Source organism: Bacillus rossius, chromosome 6, assembly GCF_032445375.1.
Source record: "Bacillus rossius redtenbacheri isolate Brsri chromosome 6, Brsri_v3, whole genome shotgun sequence".
Classification (NCBI taxonomy): domain Eukaryota; kingdom Metazoa; phylum Arthropoda; class Insecta; order Phasmatodea; family Bacillidae; genus Bacillus; species Bacillus rossius.
In genome coordinates, this window is record NC_086334.1 from 39,891,148 (window position 1) to 39,914,868 (window position 23,721).

At 35.4% G+C, this 23,721-nt stretch overlaps 1 protein-coding gene across 1 annotated transcript; it reads left to right on the plus strand.

Annotated features, from left to right (window-relative positions):
- Positions 1 to 1,185: 1,185 nt before the first annotated feature.
- LOC134533073 (metaxin-2) lies at positions 1,186 to 23,721 on the plus strand. The gene is made up of 7 exons (XM_063370285.1): positions 1,186 to 1,485; positions 7,239 to 7,406; positions 10,167 to 10,243; positions 10,324 to 10,416; positions 14,186 to 14,350; positions 16,454 to 16,530; positions 23,344 to 23,721. The coding sequence occupies exons 1-7, from the start codon at positions 1,440 to 1,442 to the stop codon at positions 23,504 to 23,506; spliced, it is 789 nt and encodes a 262-aa protein (XP_063226355.1). The 5' UTR covers positions 1,186 to 1,439; the 3' UTR covers positions 23,507 to 23,721.

Sequence of the window (23,721 nt, forward strand, 5' to 3'; positions counted from 1 at the left end):
GAGCCAATCATATAACTTTCACAATTAAAATTATTTTAAGAAAATTATATCTAAATTATAATATATAAAAAAAAATTTAAAAAAGGAATTCATGTTAGAAAACCTAATTGCAAATATCTATACTGATTAATAGCACAGCAAATAAAATTAAACTATTATTTTAGCTTTGAAAATAAAAGTACGAAAATTAATAAGAAAAACATTAATGTAAATCTAAACTAAGATAATAAAATATAATACAATAAACTGAATGCAGCACCCACTTTTACTTACATGTACAATATTCCACACTCTCCTGGATAAAATAGTAATTTGTAGATTTATGATGACACTTTCTCCTGGTCTGAAAAGTTGAGGCCGGCATGCATCCTTGCTGTTAAAATACTTGAAAGAACATGCCGAAGTTGGTCTTTCAGTAAGCGTGGTACTTGCCTGTATGTCTTAGGGCGCGAGACGAAAAAGTATGTATGGTTGGTGTTGGGTTCAACTAGTTCCTTCGTTATTATTATTATTTTTTATTTTTAGGGGAGATGGGGTTTACAAAAAACCACTCGACGAAATATGTGTGCCCATATGGTAAACTCTTTCTACTCCATCCTACTCTTCATCCATACCATCCTCTGTCTCCTGTAGTTTCCTACTCGTAATGCATACAATATTGCTTCCCGCATGACTGTGCCCAGGGTTTTACCTGGGCCCAACTTAACTTGTAGTTTAGCCAATTTTAGAGTGAGGGGAGTTATCATAGCATCAATCGCTGCCATGGCAGGGCAATCTCCTCCTAGCATACGATGGATTGTGATCCTACTCTGCAGGGCTAATTATAGCATGACTAGGCGTATAGGCTTTGGCTTGAGACACACATAGGTCCCGCCTTAAACCAGATCCTCCTTAGTTTTATTTAGGTTAGGAAACAAAAAGAAATTGTGTGGAGTTTTCGAAATAAAATAAGAGGTTAAAAACATTACTTAAAAAACTATGACTCTTTCAAATCAGTTTATGCAGAAAATATTGGGAGTTTCGTGAGATTAGACAAAACTACTAATTTAAATCTCAGATATTCTTAGTATGCATTTAAGTGGTTTGCAGAATGACATATAAGTGAACAAAAATATATAACGCCATATATTTTTCTTGTTAATATTTTCAAGCATTATCTTAAAAAAAAAAAACCAAAAAAAAACTATAGGTAATGTTTGTCAAGACGTCATAGGGTGGATTCCAATAGTTGCGAATGAAATTTGGACATGATCTTTATTTACTGTCTGTTTAGTTTCCATTTTCTTTAGTCAGTAAACGTGTTTCTGAAAAACCTAAGTAACTCTTTTATTATTTATTATGCAGTGAATTTCGGAAGACTCTAATTTTTTTTCCCTTAAGATAATTACATCTTGAACTTTTGTTTGTTAGTGTTGTACAAATAAATAACAATTATTAAAATGCAATCTTCGTTATTGCTGGAATCAATAGCCGTAGAAATTGGAGGTACTGTTTGGCATTCTTCTTGTATATTGTTGTGTAACATGACTTTGTCAATAACTTGGTGAAAGATCTGTAAAACGACTGCGGTATTTCAAGTAATTTACTGGTGGTTTACGGATAGGTTGGTTAGTTTATGTAAGCTACATAAAAATATTACTGTAAATATAGGTAAATTTGATGGTTAAGTTAGGTTATATTAACGACTTTCAAAGTTTTGTAAAATAGACATGTTGGGTAGATTAAGTTAGTAAAAAAAAACTAAACACTGTTCAGTGCGTTTATCAAGGATTATTAATCCAAAAATACAATTTTAAAATTTTTTTCCTGTTAGTGAAAAATCCATATACTGAATTAACTTGTTGCTAGTGTACAGGAGGAAGCAAGGGGTTATAGTTGGAAACGAAACAGGAAGAGTGGAGGGTGATGTCAGGGCTACCACAGGGAAGTGTCCTGGGACACCTGTTAACGATGAATGACTGGAGTGGGGTGGAAGTCCAGGACTGAATCAAACAATGGAGGTGGAGAAACAATTACAATATTAGTTACAAATACTAGGATAGTACAGAGATTTGCGAGGATAGGGACATTGAAAGAGACAGCTAATATGTGGAAGGCCGAAAGATTGAAGAGGTTTGAGCAGGGGGTTGTTATGTCTGCATGATTACATGCTAGCCTTTTTTTCCTTCAGCTAATTGTTGAGCCATATTGGTTAGACACCCAAAACATTTACAGCGTGGAAACTGTTTTAAATGACATTTTTTATGAAAGTGACTGTTCTTAATGACGTAGATTCTTATTCATACTTATTAACCATCATCATACGTTGGTCAAGCACCATTTCGGCAATGTTTTAGGAGGAACAATATGGCAATGGCAACGTATGTCACAGCATGCAGTCTCCTCACCTGGCAATTCTTAACTCCATGGGTGAGAAGATATTAATATAAAGGGTAGGGATGTGACTGCATTTCCTGTGGACACTAGTGAAGGAATTGGTGTGTGTTGGAGGGCAGCTAGATGGGTGAAGAGAATTGGGTGAAATGGTGGAATGTTGAGAGTAGAGAGTGGGAGACTCACACGCCATCTGTGATAGTTAGGACTTTGGGATGGGGCTCACTTACGGTAGAGATATGGGTGGAGAGGCTGGTAATGTTTAAAGTTTTGAAGGAGATTAGCATGATCTTGAGAATGTAATGTAACTGAGGTTAAGTTAACTTCAAATATGAGCTTTGAATTGAAGCAAGTTCCATAATTACTGTACCATGCGATAAATCTGAGGTAAGTGAAGGCTTAATACATTAGTGCAAAAACAATATATGATGTCAAATTAAAGGGTAGATGAAATAACTCAAATCCTGAACCATTGTAGGGGTAAATTTACCTTTCAAAGTGCTCTATTGTGTACAAATTGGCTCAGCTGCCTCTGAATTTATAACTTTTGATTGGAAATCAGTAAAATCGCCAAGGTGAAAGGAATTTAAAAGCAGTACCTCACCTTAAAAAAAATACTATTTTGTGTGCAATTGGTTATATCAGCTTCAGGGTTACACAGGTTTATGTTTATTTTCAGAGTCCTTTCAACGTGGCACTTTTAATTGAAATTCAGGTCATTCAGCCAAGTTTAAGGGACAATAAAATAAAAACAGAATTTTGTACCTACCCTACAGATGAGTACATCACCTTAAAATACAGTCTTTTGAATACAATTCAGCATTTCAGTTTCAGGTTTACACATGTATTCCAGTTAAAAGTGCCAAGTTATAAAGCTGCTAGAGTAAACACCAAACCTGTGTAACTCTTAAGCCGATATGCTGAATTGTACTATAGGGAGCACAATTTAATGTGAGATACCCTTTCTATAGAGTAAAAAATTTCATTTTTATTTTATAGCCCTTAAACTTGGCATATATGATATGTAGGCTATGCTGTTTTTGCTCCAAGATTTTTTAAGGTACATGTCAACTATCTTACACTACTATTTTTTTTGATTGGGGATTCCAAGCTAACTTATCATCTAGCAGAATATAGGTCATAGCAGGGCATGAGGGAAAGTTGCATAGGGTGTGGAAAACGGAGACTGGGGAGCATTAATTACTAGTGAGGAGATTGGAATGAATTGGATGGGCATATGTTGAAGTATAGGGCATTTAGGAGGAGGGGTTGCTTGAGTGAGTAGGGGTTGTTTGTCCTGCGGGTGGGGGAGGGGGGGTCCTTCTGTCTATTTGCAAGACCGAGCCTGATTACAAGACAGATAGTTTTTTTTAAATGTATTTTGAAATATAATATCTTTATAAACTTTAATGAAAGGTCTAATTACATTCTAATAACAACAATAGTTGCTCATTAATCTTTCTTGTAATTTACATGAACAAATAATTATATACTAATCAAGATCTTATCATTTAAGTTATCTGAATAAGTTTAAAATTGTAGCCAGCTAAATACTTCTCTAAATTTAAAGTAATAATAAATAGTAGTCAAAAGTGTTAAAAATAGAAAATAGATAAATTTGTTATTAAATAAAATTCCTATTTTGTGGGAAATCCCTGACTGTAGTCTATATGCCCTTTCTGTACTCTATATGCCCTTTCTGTAGGAAACATCCATTCCTGTGGGATCCCTTTCTCTGTGGTTAAATCCCAGTCAGATGTGCAGATTTGCTGGACTTAAGTTCTTTGATGTTATAACTTTTCTGGTTCAAAATGAGTGGCAGAAAGCAGGATGTCATATGGCTTAATTTGAACATGCTGAAAATCAAAATAACTAAAGTAATAAAAAAACCTTGTTTAAAAAAACATTATATGGTTTTGTTTAAAAAAAAAATGTCCCCCCCCCCCCCCCCCATCCGCATGCTTTACACAGTATTCTTTCAGAATGGGAAAGAATCTAGGATTAATGTGTTAAAAGCCGCTGGAAGTATATGATAATAGCTGTCACTCATGCTTCGAGAAGCAAATATTGTGCAGTTTTTGTATGACACTGTGATTAATATACTTTTAATTTCAAAATGTTAAATAATTTAATACCTAATGATTTTAATTTATTTGAAATGTTGCTATCCTGCTGATGATCCCGTGCTTCGCTATGGCAGTCTACAAGCAGAAAACTCTTGCACTTCTCAGGGTATGTCACTGCAGCATCTCAATAAAGAAAGAAGAAAGAAACTTAATCAAATTATGAAACTCAACTCATGTAACAAATAAAATCGTTAGATCTAAGATAATGGGAAGAAATATTGTATTCATTAATTTTCTAAGGGCTTCTAAATTCATATTTATGTAACCAAGAATACTTAGCTGCATTACCCGGCATCACCCGAGTAAGAATATATTATCTTAGATTTATAGTAAACTAGCGACCCGCCCCAGCTTCGCATGGGTGCAATACTGATACTAAATATACTGCAGAATGTCTTTATATACAATGTACATAAAAACACTATTTATAGGCACGCGCCGCTGGGCCCCTGGCCAGTACCGCCGCAACCGCTATGTCCCTGCATTTTAAATCTGTAATATTTTCGAAAATATTCATTTAAATTACATGCTGTAAAGGGCCATATTGATCTATATTAAATGCACAATGTATTTAAGGTACTTAATTGGATAAGGATTAATGCTGTATTGCTTAAAATCGCTTCATAAATAAGCCATTATTTCTCGTAAAACGTAAAGGATAAAAAATGGTTGTTGTGGGTTATCCCTAAGCGATAGACATATACCATCGCTGAATTTTTTGTAGACCTTTTTAAGGTTTACAATACTGTAGTACATTATTTTGATCTATCTAATAGGGTTCAGCCAGCGTTTGCAATGTAAGCGCAAAAAAAAAGTGTTTATTTACGACATCACATTAGAAACCTCTAAAATTATCAGTGTTTCTCTACTATATTATGCATGCATTATACATATAAACCTTCCTCTTGAATCACTCTATCTATTAAAAAAAACCGCATCAAAATCCGTTGCGTAGTTTTAAAGATCTAAGCATACATAGGTACAGACTGCGGGAAGCAACTTTGTTTTATACTATGTAGTGATGGTTGATAGTTTGTAGATAGTCAAGTTGTAACCCACTTTACTTGAAATAGCAATTGTTTAAAAATTACAGGTATTCACAGTATTAACAGTTTTCCCTTTTTCTTTGCAAGTTATTATGCTCGCTTCAATGATGTTATTCTGCAGATTTTTAATGCAGAGTTTTGTGCCATTACATGTATATATTTAATTATAATTTTAATCAAATCTGATTCCGCAAAAAAATGACAAGCAAGCCAACTGTCAGTTTGAGGAAGTGCCAGGGGCACAACAACTAAATTTCCAAAGGGGGGGCAATATACATTTTTATAAAGAATGAATCATCGATCCCCCCTATTGAAGCGGGGGGTGGGGGGGGGTCCTCCCCCGGGAAAATTTGTATTTCAAGGTGGAAAATGGTGCTATTTAAGCAATTTTATTATCTAAAAATTGATTACACAGCACTTTCTTTGCCCCCGTTTACCCCCACTTCAAGGTTTCAGAAGGGGGGGGGGGGTAAAATACCCTTGCCGCACCCCCCCGGGAAGTGCAACAGCATTCCTGACACTTAATGAGATATCAACAATGCAATAACCATTACCAGGAGATGAAAAATGCATCAACAATGCAATTGATGTTGCCAGGAAGACAAAGGAAACACAAACAGTTCAACAGCCGTTGCCATAGAAATTATAGGGAAAGGGGCTTAAAAATTAGATTTTAAAAAATAATTGAAACATAGATGCATAGCCACTTCCACCAAACCTTAGAATCAATGGTAGACCAAAGGCTATCTGCCACCACAACCGTGAGTGGAAGTTGATGAGTGGTTGTGTAGTAAACTCAAAATTTACAAAAACACCATTTTTTATGATGATTACGTGATATATTATGTTTACTTAGCCCACCAATTAAATATCTAGGGATGTGTTTACCTAGGCATTGTGCAATAGAATCAGGAGAAAAAAATAGTTGTGCAAAAGAAAACTAGGCTATACAAAAGTTAAGATATAGAAAAACAAGAAAAAAACAATAAAAACTGATATATTCACGAGAGACTATGAATTCTTAGCATAGCTAATGCATGCCTTAGTGTTCCCCAAAAAAAAAAGTGACACACTGTTAAATATTTTAATCACTGCATGATCGTTCAAGGGCTGCTAGATTTTAGGCTGAAAATAGATATGAAAATTGGAAGCTTAAGATTCATAGAACCTTTTGTATATGCCTGAATGTCCTTGTATTTATTTCAAATTAGTTAAGGAAACCTTCAAATAAAGGGGAAAAAAAATTGAAATTTTTTCACAAAATAAAACATTGACTACAATAAAATTGGTAAGAAATAGTAGAAAAGATTATATAAATTCTGATTTCGGCAATATTCGGGTATGAGTAGGAGGTGCTTCATATCCATATAAGGAAAAGTACAGCGTGTCTGTAACGTCATGGTGCACTTTAGACCGGTCACAGGAAAGCAACAAAACAAAATAGATAGAAATGTGAAATCTTCGTCAAATAAATAGTAACCTATTTAAGAGTAAACTCTCCAAGGTAAACTGTATATGATGCAGTGTTCGTTACAATACAATCCTGGAAAGTAACATAGTTAACTTTTAGTGTTGAAAATAAATTGTTTTGATTTATTCACCTTTCGAAAAAGTTCCCTGTTTTAACAATTACTCTTGTGGTAGAAACATGTTGCTAGAACTTGATTGTTTTTACATGTGGACGTGTTTATAGCCTCGGAGCCATGGCCAAGCGATGCCAAGTTATTCCAACCGTACGAGGTGGAACAAGTATTGCTGCCGGACAATGCCAACTGCCTGGCAGTACAAGCATATCTCAAGATGTGCGGCCTGAACTTCCAAGTTGAACAGCGCAAGAACGCAGAGTACATGTCACCATCAGGTATCGTACGTATTACTCATTCATCATCAATCATTATCAATCATTATCATCATCATCATCATCATCATCATCATCATCATCATCATCATCATCATCATCATCATCATCATCATCAACTGCGGTCGGGTCAGCAAAGTAAAATGACTCCATCTACCTCTGTCACTCCTCCATTCCTCCTCCTTCACTCAGTTCCATTCTCTTCTTCTCTTCTGCACTTTAACTATCTGCTCTTCTCACCTTCTCCTTGGCCTTCCTTGGGGTCTTCAAACTGTACTTCATAATTTTCCTAGGTATATTCTACTTTCCCAGTCTCTGCAACTGGCCATACCATCTCATTCTAGTCCTGTACTCCTACTTCTGCTCTTAGTGACATTAATTTGAGTTGATCTCTGAGATGGTACCTTGAAGGTGTGAAATGGTACTTGCGCATGATTATAGAGAGGCAGGTATCTTATAAAGATAAGGACCAAACATTTTTGTCGAGTCATATCAGTTAGTAATGTTTATAAGTAAATCTGACGACCCTAAGAGTAAAGGAGACATGCTTCTGTGCATGATGAATTCTCTGTTGAGTGCTGCAAAGAACACGCAAAGTTATATCATATTTATATAATTTAAAATTGAGTGCAGCTAAATTTTATGAGAACATTATGTACATAAATTTTACTTGAGAGAGGGATTTGGAAGCTTAATTCATAACCTCATGTGTGCACAATGGATTCAAATTATTGTGCAAAAAAGAGAACATAAAATAATTTTGAATTGAATGACAGCTAATATTAGCAGCTTGAAGTGGTTTGTGGATAGCTATCAGTGAAGAAGACTAAAGGGTACATTACATTCTGAACATAATCCGAAAGGCACAATATCGATTGGTTAGGTAATTTGAGTTCAATGCTCAGCACAGGTAATCCCAGATATTTCTTTGCAAGTGGAAACCTGGGAGACATTGTAATTAGTTAGTGGTTTTTCTCTGTACTCCTGTTTACCATTTTCCCCACCACTTCAATTACTGCTTTCTCTCACTTTTTTAACCTTTCATTGTTCATTAATTTTTGTTATCATATCTTGCACTGGCCTTGTCATTTAAATTATACAAGCTAATCTTTGTAGTTTGTATTGATTATTATTATTGGTTGCCTTTATTCTGGATTTATTGAGCATCCTTACAATGTGCTCCCACTGCCCAGTAGTTAGTAACTTATGATTGTCATAGAAATATCTGATCGAGGTTAATGTTGGAGTGTACCATTGAACAGTGATGTTCTAGGTTCAAATGTCTTGCATTTTATGATTTATTTTTATTCATGCTGGTATTTTTAATGCCTTCAAAATAGTTTGGAAGATCTAGTCTGGCAGACAGTCATCATAAAAACATACAAAATGACAATTACACATTTAAAACTATCCCTCAGTATAGTGCATGTCAAACATCTTGTGAGTTGACTCCATAGTTCGACTTGGAACAGACAGCAGAGCCAAATAGTAGGCGGAGTCCCCAGGGTTAGATAAGCCGGGCAACCACCCAGGGCTCTGCGTCACCCCTTTTTCCACTGATGCACCTACATAGTGTAAGAATTTCGTAAGATAAATTTGCAAAATCATTGTTTTAAAAGAGTTTATATTTAAAATTTTCCCAGGGAAGGGCTTGATACCTCCCTTTTCTCAGGGGACTATTCCACCCCCCCCCCCCTCCCCAGGATCTGCGGTATGGCCTCTCTCCTAAATAGTAGGGTCCCCAAGAAGTTAATGCCCCAGGGCTTTGCAAATTCTAGGGCCGCAACTGCCTACAGAACCAAATAGTGCAGACTCGGCTACACATAAACTGTTTTAAAAATATCAGTCTTCATAATGGTGTTTCTGTTTGCATCTACATGCTCATCATATATTTTTAATCTGTATAGCGATCAATTTTCAACCTCCTTGGCCACACCCCACTGATACATATTTCCTTCCCTTACTTCTCCTTCCATCGTGCTATCCCTCATGCTCCTCACCCCCACACTGACAGCTTGCAAGACTTCTGGCATGTACTACTATAAGAGGACTGGTGAAAAGGTCTACCTAGGTACAGTTTATTGAGGTAATTGTGTAAAATTTAGTATAAAATAAAATAACTTGCATAATGCAAAAAAGTACATAAATCAGAATTTAACTGTACTACAACATACACACTGCTAAAATAAATCATGAAAGATTTATGTAACACAATTAAGACAATATTGATTACAATATAAAATTTTCTTTAAATATTTTTAACATTGTTATGAAGCTCCTAGAGAGAAGGGAATGAGACAGGGCAGTTCGCCCGGACTATCAGCCAGCGCAGGGAAGGCTCCGCCTCCCAGACAGGTAGCACATGTACCATGTAACTCTGCGGTAATCTGATTAGAAGCGGCACCTCTTTTTGGTATGTTCCCAGAGCCCCGTTTGCTTAAAGTTGTAAGAGACGAGCAGTGGAGAGCGCCACTGTTGAGTCGAGCTCCAGTGGGAAGAGAAAATTATGAACTAAATTAAAAAAAATGATTAATTTGTAAACAGACAATTAAACTGATATAACCTAATTAATAGTGTAAATGTTTTCCCCAGTCTTTTCAATATTTTTGATTAGAAAGAAACACTTTATTTTTCATTTTTGGTTGTTTGCATGTAAACCATGTCAAGACAAGTTTGTGACATTGCTGATCACTTCTGTAGGACATAATGCGTAGGATCAACATCTCCATTACTAAAGTGATATTTTGGTCTGGTTGGTTCCAGGTCGAGTGCCCTTTTTGAAATGTGGTGCGTACCTGGTCTCTGATCTGGACCCTATCATTACATTCGTGAACATGAAGGTAACTGGACCGCTTGCACTGCCCTTGGAAGTGCCTGTATCTGAGGAGTGTGCATCTGATGCAGCCTGTGGCTCTTGCAGGAAATAACTCTGGTTGGTGACTTGAACAACGCAGAGAAGGCAGACATGCGAGCCTACATCTCGCTGGTCTGCAATGTCCTGGGGAATGCAGAGGTGAGACTTCACTCACTGCAAAGGTTGCTCATTTCAGAAGCACACAACTGTTTTTTAAAGTTACAATTTTGGCTTGTATCCAGGGTTCCACACTTTTACTCTACACAATTTTTCTGAGTTTTTTTTCTTTTATATCAATCAAACTTAAGGTAACATACATACAGTAGAACCTTGATTAACTAGGGTAATGGCGGGTTGGGGGGGGGGGGGGAGCGTCAGCACGGATAAGAGAAAATCGTGGATGATCGAATTGAAATGTATTTATATTTATGTTATACAATACAGCAAAATTTCTTCAGTAATTTATACAAAACAAATGTACAAGTATTAGTGATACTAATTATATTAATTTTTAAAAATATATATGAGTGAAATTATTTATAGTGATCTAAAAGACAGTTTCAATGAATAATATTTACAACTGCCCATAAAATTTTTTCCCACACAATGCACAGTTTGCTTTATCATTTCCAAGCGATGCTGTGCAACCAATGCTGCCAGTATGTAATATCAAATCACAATATTTGATCAAACATTGAAACAACACATCGCTGATTTTGACCATGTGAATGACATTCGACATATGATCGTGCTTCAAATTATTAAGAGGCAGTGTCACAAATTTGCGCTCCTATCTATATCAATGTTATTTTAAAAGGCAGTTTTTCTCAAAGTCTATAAGAGGTAGGGGCCAGAAATTTTGCCTACTGAAAGTATACAATACATTTAACATAACCGCTTTTTTCAAATTTAGTTATCATATCATATATTATTTCTGTGATGAAAAAAATATAATCAATATTTTGATTTGTCCAGATACAGTGGAATTTTGCTTATATTTATAATTATTTAGCAAAAACTGAAAAGGCCATTGAAATGTATTGTACATTACCTTCCGATCAGTGTCTTCATGATCATGATGGGTTTAAAAACCTGGTTGTAATCAAGTCTTTAACTATTTCATGACAACATTTATACTTAATAATTTGGAGATAGGCCTTTTCTATCCTAAGCCCCTGAGCTTTCACTATCTGGTCTGGCGACCGACCTGACACTCTTCAACCACCCCAAGGGTCTCCGATTGCACATCCGATAAAAAAAAAGCTGTTCGTTCATTTGTTTTTGTGTCACAGACTTCACACATTTATGCCAAGGGAATATTCCGCTGATGTGACGCCATACGAATGTATTATTCGCGACCATACAACTTTTTTGTTTGTCATCGGGAAGAAATGTTCATTTTGAATTGAGCAATTTTAAATGTCAGCGTAGAATATGCTTATCTGCCCATTTTGTTTCTTTCCATAATAATGAGTAAAGTTAACATTGTCATAGACATTTTATTATATTCGTTTGCCGTCCAAGTAAAACTGTCACTATATCGCACGTAATTATATATTTTACTAATTTGTTAGTTGTCATTTTATTTAAGTTACAAATAACAGTAATCAAAAACTATTACTTAATAGTCCAGAAAAGAGATTGAGTTATTATTCATTTAATAGGGGTTTAAAATATGGTACTACATACATATTATATATATTATATATATTATACATATTATATATATTATACATATATTATCTTGTTGTCTTCTTTGTAACTTTACTGGAAGAATGGCATTTGGTATGTATGTTAACTCACAATGAAAATACTTCAGAAGTACTCAACAGTGAACAACCTAGGCCCTATACTAATTTCATTATGTTCATGGAAATATAATTAAAATTACAAATAATGAACTGTATGTGTTTCACGTAGAGATATCGTACGAACTGTATGTGGTACAGACCAACACTTGCTAAGGCTCTGAAAATACTTAATTTCAGTTAATGTGTGGAGAATATTAAAAGTTAGAAATAATGATATATATAAAACAATGCAAAGTTATCAGCATAAAAATAGAAGTTATTTTTACGTAGCGCCTATTGGAATGAATATTTTGTGTTGAATTATGTGGCATGATTAATATTCTCTTATGGTATGTGTGTTTTGTTAAAATCTTATAAAACATAACTTACTGTTGAAGGATTTTCATTTTTTTTTTGTTATGATCTTATTTAAACAAGTTTTAATTATATTACACATGTCTATTTTAAAATCATTTTAATGTATACTTATAGAATTGTAATAGGCTTTATAAGGACTCTCAAAATGCATGTGAGTATCTATAATTATCTACATCACCATTATGGCCGTTTCACAAGATCAAATATTTATTGAATTCAATCAGTTGCATTCATTGTACATGATTTTCAATTTGTACATTGAATTCAATACAAATTGAAGATGTTATTCAACTAAGCTTATTAACTTATAAGTATTTTGTTTGTCCAGTACATAAAAGTAAAAGATTCTTTATTATTTAAATAATGAGCATCTATAAGCAATAACGTTTTCTAAATATTTACATAAACATAATGAAATCTAATTTTTCAATACTTTATATCTACGATCACATCAACGGCAGTATTATGTAATCAATGAGGTAATTAAATATCTTTAAAAGATATTTTCTCCTCTGTAAAGTAAATTTGTGATACAGCCCTCTTAATGTTAGTCTAGTGAGTTATTTCGTCTTCTAATATGCTACAGCAATATATAAAACTAAGTTTTGTTAGTGTTTTAGTCTTTTGTAATGTTAAAGTGTAATGTAATCAATTCATTTTTTTTTGTAAATTCTTATTCATAAAGATACATATCATAATAAGATAAATAGTAATATTTGTAAATTTAGATTCTTTGAAACAACATCGATAAGAGGTTCTCCTACCTCTGTTAAACTGTATGATGGTGCATTGTAAAAAAATTAGGTAGTCTGACTTAAGTGAGATTGTATTTAGATTGTGTGTAATGCATATGCAATATCTAAGCATAAGAATTTATGTTATTATCCTTTTAAAACGTTACACTATGAATTTCGTATACTTTTTAATGTCAACTACCATTATTTTTCACGGAATATTACATCCAGATAAAGAATAATTACCACATGTTTGAAGATTAATTGTATTCCGATACATTTAAAGTATTAAAATTTTTAGATACGACTCATACTACAGTTGTAAATGTGAGGTTTCTTGATTCTGAATCCCTGCATCCGCAATTTCCTAGTGAGCCGCCGGTCAGATTGTCATCCTCTCAGATTGTCGAGGAACCAGATACATTTTTCGTCGAGTAATCTGGCGGTATAGTAGTTTTATCACGCGCTGCGGTTACAGTTACTTCGGTTGAATAAGCCACTAAATCTCACTGTTAAAAGAGAGAACTTCTAGACCAGAATATTGGAAATAAAAATTTACTGACACGGCCTCTTAAATTAATACACAGTTGAATCATTGATTGATCTCTCACGAGACAGATGGGTTTTCAACTACATACAAATTTGTGATTTAAATAGAAAATGGTTTTTAAGATACCATTTAGCTTCCCAGGGTTTCCCTGACTGCAGGAACCTGGTCTCTCTTCTCATTTCATTTTTGTTTTTTGACAGAGGTGTTAAGTGATAGATGTACATGACATCTTGAATTGCGGAATGAATCTGCCATGGCCTGTGGTAAGGAATCAACCCAGCATCGCCTGGAATGATTTCAGGAATCCTCGGGAAACTGAAATCAGTTTGTCCGCACCACGGTCGGACCTGAGTCCTGTGAATTACCGCTGCGTCGCCGTGCTCAGTCCGTGTGTGTCTTGTCAGACCGTGCTGGGGGATGCTGCTGAACTACTGAGAGGCATGCCTTGCAGTAAACTTGGTGGCCCGTGGTTGCAGCTGTACGTGTGCTGGAAGGACGAGGCCACGTACAAGGAACTGACGAGGCAGCGGTACGGCTCGGTGCATCCCTGGCCCCTGAACATCTACTTGCCGTTCCACAAGCGGAAGGAGATTCTCAAGAGACTGGCTTCTCTTGGCTGGAAGAACAAGTCCCGCGACGAGGTTGGTCAACTTGTCTTCGGGGTATGGTTTAATAAAGTGTGCCCACTTAGTATCTTGACTGTAGATTTATGTTGTGCACATTTATATTGGCTTAGATATTACATTTATATTTGCAGTGTGTTAGTGGATCCTGCAGTCCAAAAATCTCTGATGATCCAGCTAATTATGTTAGCTTGAAGGTCATCCATCATAGTTTCATGCACCCACAAATTACAGTTTGTGGACAGATGTAGGTTCTTTTTTATCCTCCTTCAGGCCATTTTGTTTTGATTTTTGTGTTTATAAGAGATTAATAGTGTATACAGATAGAGCATTAGACATTTGAAGTAAAGATACTTTTTTTCTAAATTACTAATATAAGTTTTTTTCATATGGATTAAAATTCACAATTTATGCTGTCTGTAAGTTAATTCATACATGATATATTATCCCATAAAATTACGTCCATGAATACCCATTGTCCAGCTTGAAATAAACTGCAGTCAAAGACAGCTGATACATACCCAGGCAAACTACTATATTCCTGGTACAGTAGAATCCCGCCGATGCGACCCCCCTCTGATGGGTCCATTCCGTTTATACGACCGTTTTTTGAGAAACCGTGAAAAATTTAAGCAGAGAAAGTCGAAAATTTGAGCAAAATCGGCTGAAAAACAAGTCTGTTACACTTTGTTGGGCGCTATGTGTTCACGTTTATCTTGGCGGGAGCTGAACTGTAAGCAGGCAGGCATACAAAAGACGCTAAAATTAGATACCACCCCTCTAGGCTATCCACGCGACAGTGTCTAGCTGAGCTCGGCGCGTCCACTATCGCACGAAAAGCCGTCTCAGCTGTCATGTTATCTTACCCACGCTGTGGTAGCTTCTGCGAGAGCTTAAGAAACTTGTCCGGCCAGGCTGGCGGTAGCGGCGGCTTGACGTCATACGTGACGTGACACTTACCTCTCCATCCCCTGCTAATTCTTCAAGGCTCATCCCTCCCAGAGCCACAAACCATGTAAAAACACCCCCCCTCCCCTTTACCAACTAACATTTCAACATATTCCCTCCCTTATTTCAACCTTCTGCATGAGAAACTGTCAGCATCCTCCTCCCTTCCCACACCGCGTGCGACAAAAGCCAGGTTGTACAGTCCATTCTCTGTAAAATAAATATTTTTATGGGCTTATACGACTGTCCTTCGCCGTTAATAAATACTTAATAAGTTTAAGTTATTATGATACAGTTTGTTTATTAGTCACACAGCAGTTTCTGCTGAAAAATCACTAATACCTCGAATTTTATTGAATAGAAAAATTTAGCAGAGCCGTAAATATATTTATTTTACTGCATACTGTAGTTACTTTTCCGTCTGCATTCCAACATGTTTTTTTCTTCTTTTTTTTATGCTGCGAAGGGATGTGGAAAAGATAATTGCTTGAGCTGTCAAAATAAACATCGCTGACGGCAAGGGCGGGAGCGCATCCTGTCGGTCTGTCGCTGTGATTATCTACTCCAAAAACATGTCACAGCATTTCAGGATAGCATTGTTCTTTTATCTTTCGTTAATAGCCGAATGTTTTCTACCTGATCCACACAAGTTCCTTCGCCACGTTTTGAACGAAAATAACCACCAGCTGGCTAGCATAGCCGAACTCACGTGACGCGAATACATTTAGCGCGAGTATTTTATGTATTTGGATATATTTGGGGGTGGGGTAAAAATTGGCCCGAATTCTCTATTGCGACCATTCCGTTTATAAGTCCGTTTTTCCGGAAACCGTGAGGGGTCGCATCAACGGAATTCTACTGTATGTACATTTCACTGCTCTTCCTCTTCAATCTCTTAGCTTCTCCGCCTTCACCCAAAAATGGGTATTAACATAATCAACTAACCTTATCTCCGGTGTGTAGAAGGTTTTCTGTTTTAATGAAGGCCATCTTGGAGCCCAAATTTTGAACTTTTTTTTTGTTATATTTTAAAGTCCTGTCTAATTTGATGTTTGTTCTGTTATCATGCATACATTCTGGTAACCTGTTATTTCTTAATCTGTTTATTCTATCTGCAATTAGTAAAATGTGTTTGATAGGAACAAATCTCACTGTAATTTTTTGTGTGCACAGGTTTTTGCTGAAGTTGAAAACTGCTGCAAGTCGCTGTCTGATCGACTCGGCGACAGGGAATTCTTTTTTGGTTCAAAGTAAGGGATTCAGTACTTAGCTAATGTGAGCTTAATGCAGTTTGGTAATATATATATATATATATATAGCAAGTGTCTCCGTATGAACTATTGTTCTATCAAAGTGATGTATGTGTGACAATAAGCAACATTGAAATCTGTTTGTGTGTGGAGAATGGTAGAGGTAGGTTGCGAAGTACAGTAGAACCTCATTTTTACGAACCCGGGATTTACAAATTCCCATGATTAATTTTTTTTACTTGCACCATAATTTTCCTTATATTGATAATGCATTACTTACACGCTTTATGTGAAAGCATTTGCCATAATTTGCTGCATTAGAAAAGTTTAGAGGGAATAATAAAAGTTGATAGCGAATAGTGTTAAGTTTATTTATTATACCTTAATGAGTGTGCTTTTGGTCACGGCTATTTAGTTTGCCATTGTAAACAACTTGCATTTTTTTTTGTAACCTTTGCCACGGTGAACCATATGGCCATTGACCAGAAATGTAACTAACCTATACCATCCAAACCATTTTACAATATCACTATTATATTTATACCTAACTTAACCATTTGATAAGACTACTTTAAAGTATCATAATGCCTTCTTAAAAATGATTGGAAATTAATAAAAAAAAACCACTACTTATAAAGTTTCACAATGCCTTCTTAAAAAATGATGGGAAATTAAGAAAACAAACCTTTTCAAGGTCCACAATACATTTATAGTAGAGTAAGATTCTACTAGTGCATGTAAATATTAAAATTGTTTAGGTCATTTATGCTGTAAATACATACAGCAAGAGAGAGTAAAATAATTTGCAACATTGGTGGTTGTATACTTATAACGTTAACTGAAAAAACTAAATTCTTGACATAGTATTTCAAAATTTGCATAACTGCCTGCTTTTAAGATTTGAAAAGATGCTTAGTTATATGCAATGTTTATAGTGTGCTGAAATTTCAAATGTATTTAAACAGTTAAGAGCGTTCATCAGAGCAGCAAGTTCTCAGCTCGCGCCTGGCATCTGCATTTGGGTGTGTGTGTGTGTGTGACCGCGAAGAGAGCAAAAGGAGGAGACAAAAACGTGTCAGTTATCGCTCTCGTATGGTCTTCTCCACACCATTCACGAGGTGTTATCTTTCTTCCACCCACCATGCGGGGCCCTTGTCAAGATAATCCCTTCCCAATACCACGGACGCACAATAACCGACGCGAGCCACAGCCACAGTGCTACGTATACGTATATATGTACACTCCAGCGATTCACTCATCCTATTTAGTCTTGTTTCATATTAATATATTATAATCACAAAAGTAAAAATGGTGTTATAATACATACCGCACTTTAACTTGAATACATTTTGAAATACATAGTTGTAATGCGAAACTAGGGACTATGATATAAAATGTTCCAAATTAGTTAAAAATTTATATAAGTGCAAATATTAATTTTTGACGTGACGTCTAATAAATCGATGAACGCTGGCTGCACGCACGAAAAAGGATGACTCATTGCCCCGTTACGCTCATTGTCCCGTTACGCTCATTCTCCCGTTACGCTCATTGTACGCTTGCGCCGCATCTATCTCTCTTTCCACTCGATTGGCCTATGAATGTACTATCTTTGAAAGATTTGTGCAATGGGAGTGCATGACTTGATGTAAGTTTTTGGACATACGCCATTGCTAAGCTCATGTATGTCTGTAGAAGAAAACTACAAAAAACCCAAAAGACAAAAACAAAAACACAAACTAAGCAAAAAATTGCTGTTGTCAATAGGATATAAACAGCACATAAAATTCCATAACAGGAATATGGTCAACAAACAAAGGAAAAACAAAGAAAAATGGACTAACCTCACAAATGATGAAAGCACAAAAATATTGAACCCAAAAAAATTCAGCACAACAGCTGAAACGAGACAGAAACACGACAAAAAGAAAAGACGAAACAAACACAATAGTTTTCCAAAACAGAAACAAGCGACGTTTCGGGATCTGCTATCTGCTCCCGTCCTCAGGCAGAGACGCACATGGTACGTAAACACATATTTTTGTGCTGTCATCATTTGTGGGTGTTTTTTCGTTATGTTAGTCTAGTTAGTTCTTTGTTTTTCTTTGTTTGTTGACCATATTTCTGTTATGGAATATTATGTGGTGTTTATATCCTATTGACAACAGCAATTTTTGACGTGACAACGTCTAATAAATCGATGAACGCCGGCTGCACGCACGAAAAAAAAAATTGGTTGTCTGTAAAGTCGGTTAACGGACGATAGTTTAACGTGACGTCATAAAAAAATGATGAAATGATTGCATACTTTTATGAATAAAATTGAATCATTTTTATTTTAATATTAACAGAATAAATACTTGAAATTATACTAGTAATCAGATTTTTAAAATGCAAGAATAATTAATCTTTATTGCCGAAATTGTTGTTGTAATAAGCAATGTCAACCACATTAACTTTTCACTTCACTTTATAAACAGTCGACGAAACAGTTCACGTGTAGATGACTTGTAATTAATTTTAAAAACTGGGGTTTAGCTATAAAGTTTAAATATAATTATGAACAATTTTTCATATAAATAAACTGTAATCAAATTTCTATCATCAATTATATGAATCACCATAATTTTTTAGTCAATTGTAACATAACCTATTATTACTGCACTTTATGAACGCGTTTTCATATAAATAAACTGTAATCAAATATCACGTGTAGATGTAAGTTGTGTGCTGCCGCTGTCTTTTTTTCTCCTCGGACGCATAGGCCAATCGAGTGGAAGAGAGATAGATGCGGCGCAAGCGTACAATGATCGTAACGGGACACTTTTTCGTGCGTGCAGCCAGCATTCATCGATTTATTAGACGTTGTCACGTTAAAAATTAAAATAAAAATTCATAATTTGTACGAGTTAGATGTTATGCTTACGAACAGAGTTATGCTTTACTTTTGTTTGCTAACCCTTGTTTTTCAACCCCTTGGAGTTGTGGTTGGTCGTATAAAAAATTATTTCAGACGAAAGATGTACATAATAATGTACGGTTTCACGATAAAACAGAACGGATTTAACAGTGTACATGGTATATTAATTGTGATTTTTTTTATCCTACCCCTTTATTTTTTCAACCCCCTGCAACAATGGTTCTTCTTATCAAAAATTGTTTCAGACAAAAGTTTTGGATAATAATTATAAGATTTACGAACATTTCAAAGGAGTTGAAACATAAAAATGGAAAAGAGTAAAATTTCAATTAAAAAATATGATTTCTTATTTTTCATCTAAAGAAATTAGCTACGCAACATTGGCCCAACATATAATATAGGCCTGTACAAATTACGAAAATCTTGGCAAACTAATTGTAACCAAAAAAGTTAAAAAGATTCCCCTTGCGATTTTTATTATTATTTCTGTATTTAGTGACGTCATTTTTTTTTTTTCGTGTACATTCATCCCTCTAAAATTTAATGCCGGTCGGGCCACATTTTTATAGTGTATGTATTCTAATCCTACACGGAAGCGCTGTGATCAGGCCAGCACCTCGCCTCCCACCAAGGCTATTCGTGTTCGATTCCCGATGGAATCAAATCTGGGTTTTTCGTAAGTGTGAAACGTGGCGGACGTTGCCGTGGGTCCGTAGGAGTTCAGGGTGCTCTCGTTGCTCTTACCCATTCAGTTTGTTTAGGCTCTATTCTCATTAACTACCCCGATGTCGTCGATATGTTAAGCTATATTTCGATAATGCATTCATCCAACCCGACACATTGCTAATATTTGTAACCAATTGCCTACTGTTAAGCGAGGTCAATAGCTACTGTCAAAGAGGCATTTTTAAACGAAACTGTCAGCAGCTCCTCTTGTTTGTCACGGCTTTATAGAACAAAGATCAAAAATCAATATTTACATTTTAATAATAACGGTGAATTTACATGGACTTTTCTTACTAGCATTAGTTCATGAGTAAACAGAAATAAAATTACGTACTAGACATGGTTGTATTTGTTTCGTCCCCCCCCCCCCCCCCCCTTAAAAAAAATCCTTTGTATCATCTTTTCGTTCGTAATATGATTGAAAACTGTTTATTTCAATTCATATGGTAAAGATAACTTTGCAGAATACCTATACAACGGAGTAAATGTTTTGTGTTTTTTAACTACATTAATAAATTAATGAAACCTTGCGTAATTTAAATAATTATAGTACAATAATCAATATGCAGCAAATATGTGAAACACTGTATCTCTGTGCGAGCAAATGTATCCAATATTGTTAATTATTTAATTATTTCTTCTTAGTTACGTTGTGCCTCTTCTAACAGGCTTTAATTACAAACTGTTTGAAAGGTTTATTTTATCAGTTGGTACGAAATTCCTGAGATGCAATAAAAATTAACTTCCTACGGCACTATCATAATTATCAGTATCCATTTAAAATTGGCAAACATTATTTAACGTCTTTCATTTATAATCTTGATATTAAAAAAAAATTTGTGAATGGTTTCTTATTTAAATAGGGTTGGATCGTCTTCGAGTTTTATCAGGCTATTTTTCACTCGCCCCTCTCTCTTAAATCGTTATACTTATAGCCTTTTATTCTATTTTTTTTTTAAAGGCTCATAAAAATAACATTTTATATTTACAACCAAGCCTCTCATACCGAAAGTCGGTCTGCAACCTCTACGCTGTGACAATTTGAATCAGTCCCTGCAGAAAGGGCCTCAGTCACTAATAATCGAAAATGAGTTAACTCCATATTCATGGTTTCGCATATTGATTACATCTTTTTATAATAAAAAGAACTCAAAGAAGTGATTAGAAAGTAGTATAATAGTCCATTGACTGAGTTCTTTTTACTGTAAAAAGAGTAAAATGTATATATTAAACCACTAATAAAGAGTTAACTCATTTTCAATGATTTCATGACTGATGCTAACGAATCGTAGAGCCGAACTGGAATCTTTACTGATTAAGATGGGAATTATTTACGAGGGTGGTAATACTTCCTCGTAATCTGAGCTTACGCAGCAACGCCGCGGCGCGCCGGGTCGGGAAGCAATCTTTCTTCGTCTCCTCTTTGACGCTTCTTCGCATTCCAAGATAGGAACCGCGAGTATCTCTTGTTCCATTCTCACACAGACACGGCAGTCCGGCGCGCCCAGCTGTATGCTATAAACGCGTGCAGTGCCTTCGGTTTAGCAAGATTACTCGAAATTTGTCGCGGTGACTATGGGGGACAAAGCGACAAAGTTTCTGGCGAGGAACTATAATTTCTGCCTATTTAAACAGAATAGAGATCTGTCTATATTTCTTGGCTACAACGCCGTTTGAAAATGGCTAAATATGGCAATTACAGTATGCTTTTAAAGCAACTTTCAATTGATATTTTCAAAATGTTTTGCATTTAAAATGTTTACCAACATTTAAGTTCTTTTAATGCGTCAACAGAAATGCTAAACGTGTAAAAGTATAGTAGTAATCTTCCGAATCCTGGATGACTGTATTAGAAAGTTTAACTCCATCTGATGCACGCTCTTAAGCTTACTTTCAAATAAGTTACTTTTGGTTTTCCAATTTTTCTTTTAATTTACTAGTAGTGGCAGAGTGGTATGCAGGACGTCTACTGAATAAACACCAACTCAAACATTTACAATTGTTTCTATGGATTTATCTTGAAAGAAACAAAATATTTAGACTTCAAAATTAAAAAAAGAGGTCTGCACATACCCTTTGTATTAATGTTAGTGAAAATCACACACAGATTATCGACAATGAAAAATTTTCTGATAATGTCTTGAAACTGTTTTGTATTTTTAAGTCAATACATAAAATTGCTGTTATCTTTAAAAGATTTGTGCAATGGGAGCGCATGACTTGATGTAAGTTTTTGGACATACGCCATTGCTAAGAACTTTTTCTGTTGAAGAAAAACTAATAAATAAAATAAATAAAAATACACAAGAAAGACAAAAAACACACAAAATTAAGCAAACAATTGCTGTTGTCAACAAGAATATAAACACCACAAAATATTCCGAAATGGAAATATGGTCAACAAACAAAGGGGGAAAAAAAAAAAGTACTAAGTGAACAAAAAAACACACAAATGATGACAACACAAAAATATTGAAACCAAAATAATTCAGCACAACAGTTGAAACGAGACAAAAACACAACAAAACGAAAAGACAAAAAAATACAATAGTTTTACCAAAACAGAAACAAGCGACGTTTCGGGAACTGCTATCTGCTCCCGTCCTCAGGCAGACACGCACATGGTACGGAAAGACAGGTCGCACCTGTGTTTCCGTACCATGTGCGTCTCTGCATGAGGACGGGAGCAGATAGCAGTTCCCGAAACGTCGCTTGTTTCTGTTTTGGTAAAACTATTGTATTTTTTTGTCTTTTCGTTTTGTTGTGTTTTTGTCTCGTTTCAACTGTTGTGCTGAATTATTTTGGTTTCAATATTTTTGTGTTGTCATCATTTGTGTTTTTTTTGGTTCACTTAGTACTTTTTTCTTTGTTTTTTTCTTCTTTGTTGACCATATTTCCGTTTCGGAATATTTTGTGGTGTTTATATTCTTGTTGACAACAGCAATTGTTTGCTTAATTTTGTGTGTTTTTTGTCTTTCTTGTGTATTTTTATTTATTTTATTTATTAGTTTTTCTTCAACAGAAAAAGTTCTTAGCAATGGCATATGTCCAAAAACTTACATCAAGTCATAAAATTGCTGATACTGTTTTGTACATAGTCAGTTCAGGAACCCTGATATTGGTGGTTTAATGTGGTCTGTTAAAGTGAACCTGGCGTTTTGGTGCAGGCCGACGGAGCTGGACGCTGTGGTGTTTGGTCACGTGTTCACGATCCTGACAACGCCACTCCTGAACAACAGGTTCGCTGCAGTCGTCCGAGGATACGACAACCTCGTGGAGCTGTGCAAGCGAGTGGAGAAGGACTTCTTCGAGAGGATACCCGATGCGTGAGCAGCATTTGCCTCGCCGTGCTGTAGCGACAGTTGCAAGCAAGTTGAACTCGCTTATTCAGTGCAATTGCTGAAATAGTTTACTTATTTCTTTGCTACTTGAGTGAGTTGTACAGTCAAAAGTAGAGGTGTGACATTTTGTATTTAAATTGGCATATGACAAATACTTTACAGCTTGTAGATAGATTAGTGTAATAAAACAGTTCTGGTATATAA

What these genes read in the sequence shown, in the direction of transcription:
- LOC134533073 (XM_063370285.1), top strand. Translation starts at nt 1,440, where the DNA reads ATGCAATCTTCGTTATTGCTGGAATCAATAGCCGTAGAAATTGGAG. An exon ending in TTACATTCGTGAACATGAAG is followed by an intron (nt 10,244 to 10,323) that starts GTAACTGGACCG and finishes TGGCTCTTGCAG; the next exon opens with GAAATAACTCTGGTTGGTGA. An exon ending in GAATTCTTTTTTGGTTCAAA is followed by an intron (nt 16,531 to 23,343) that starts GTAAGGGATTCA and finishes GTTTTGGTGCAG; the next exon opens with GCCGACGGAGCTGGACGCTG.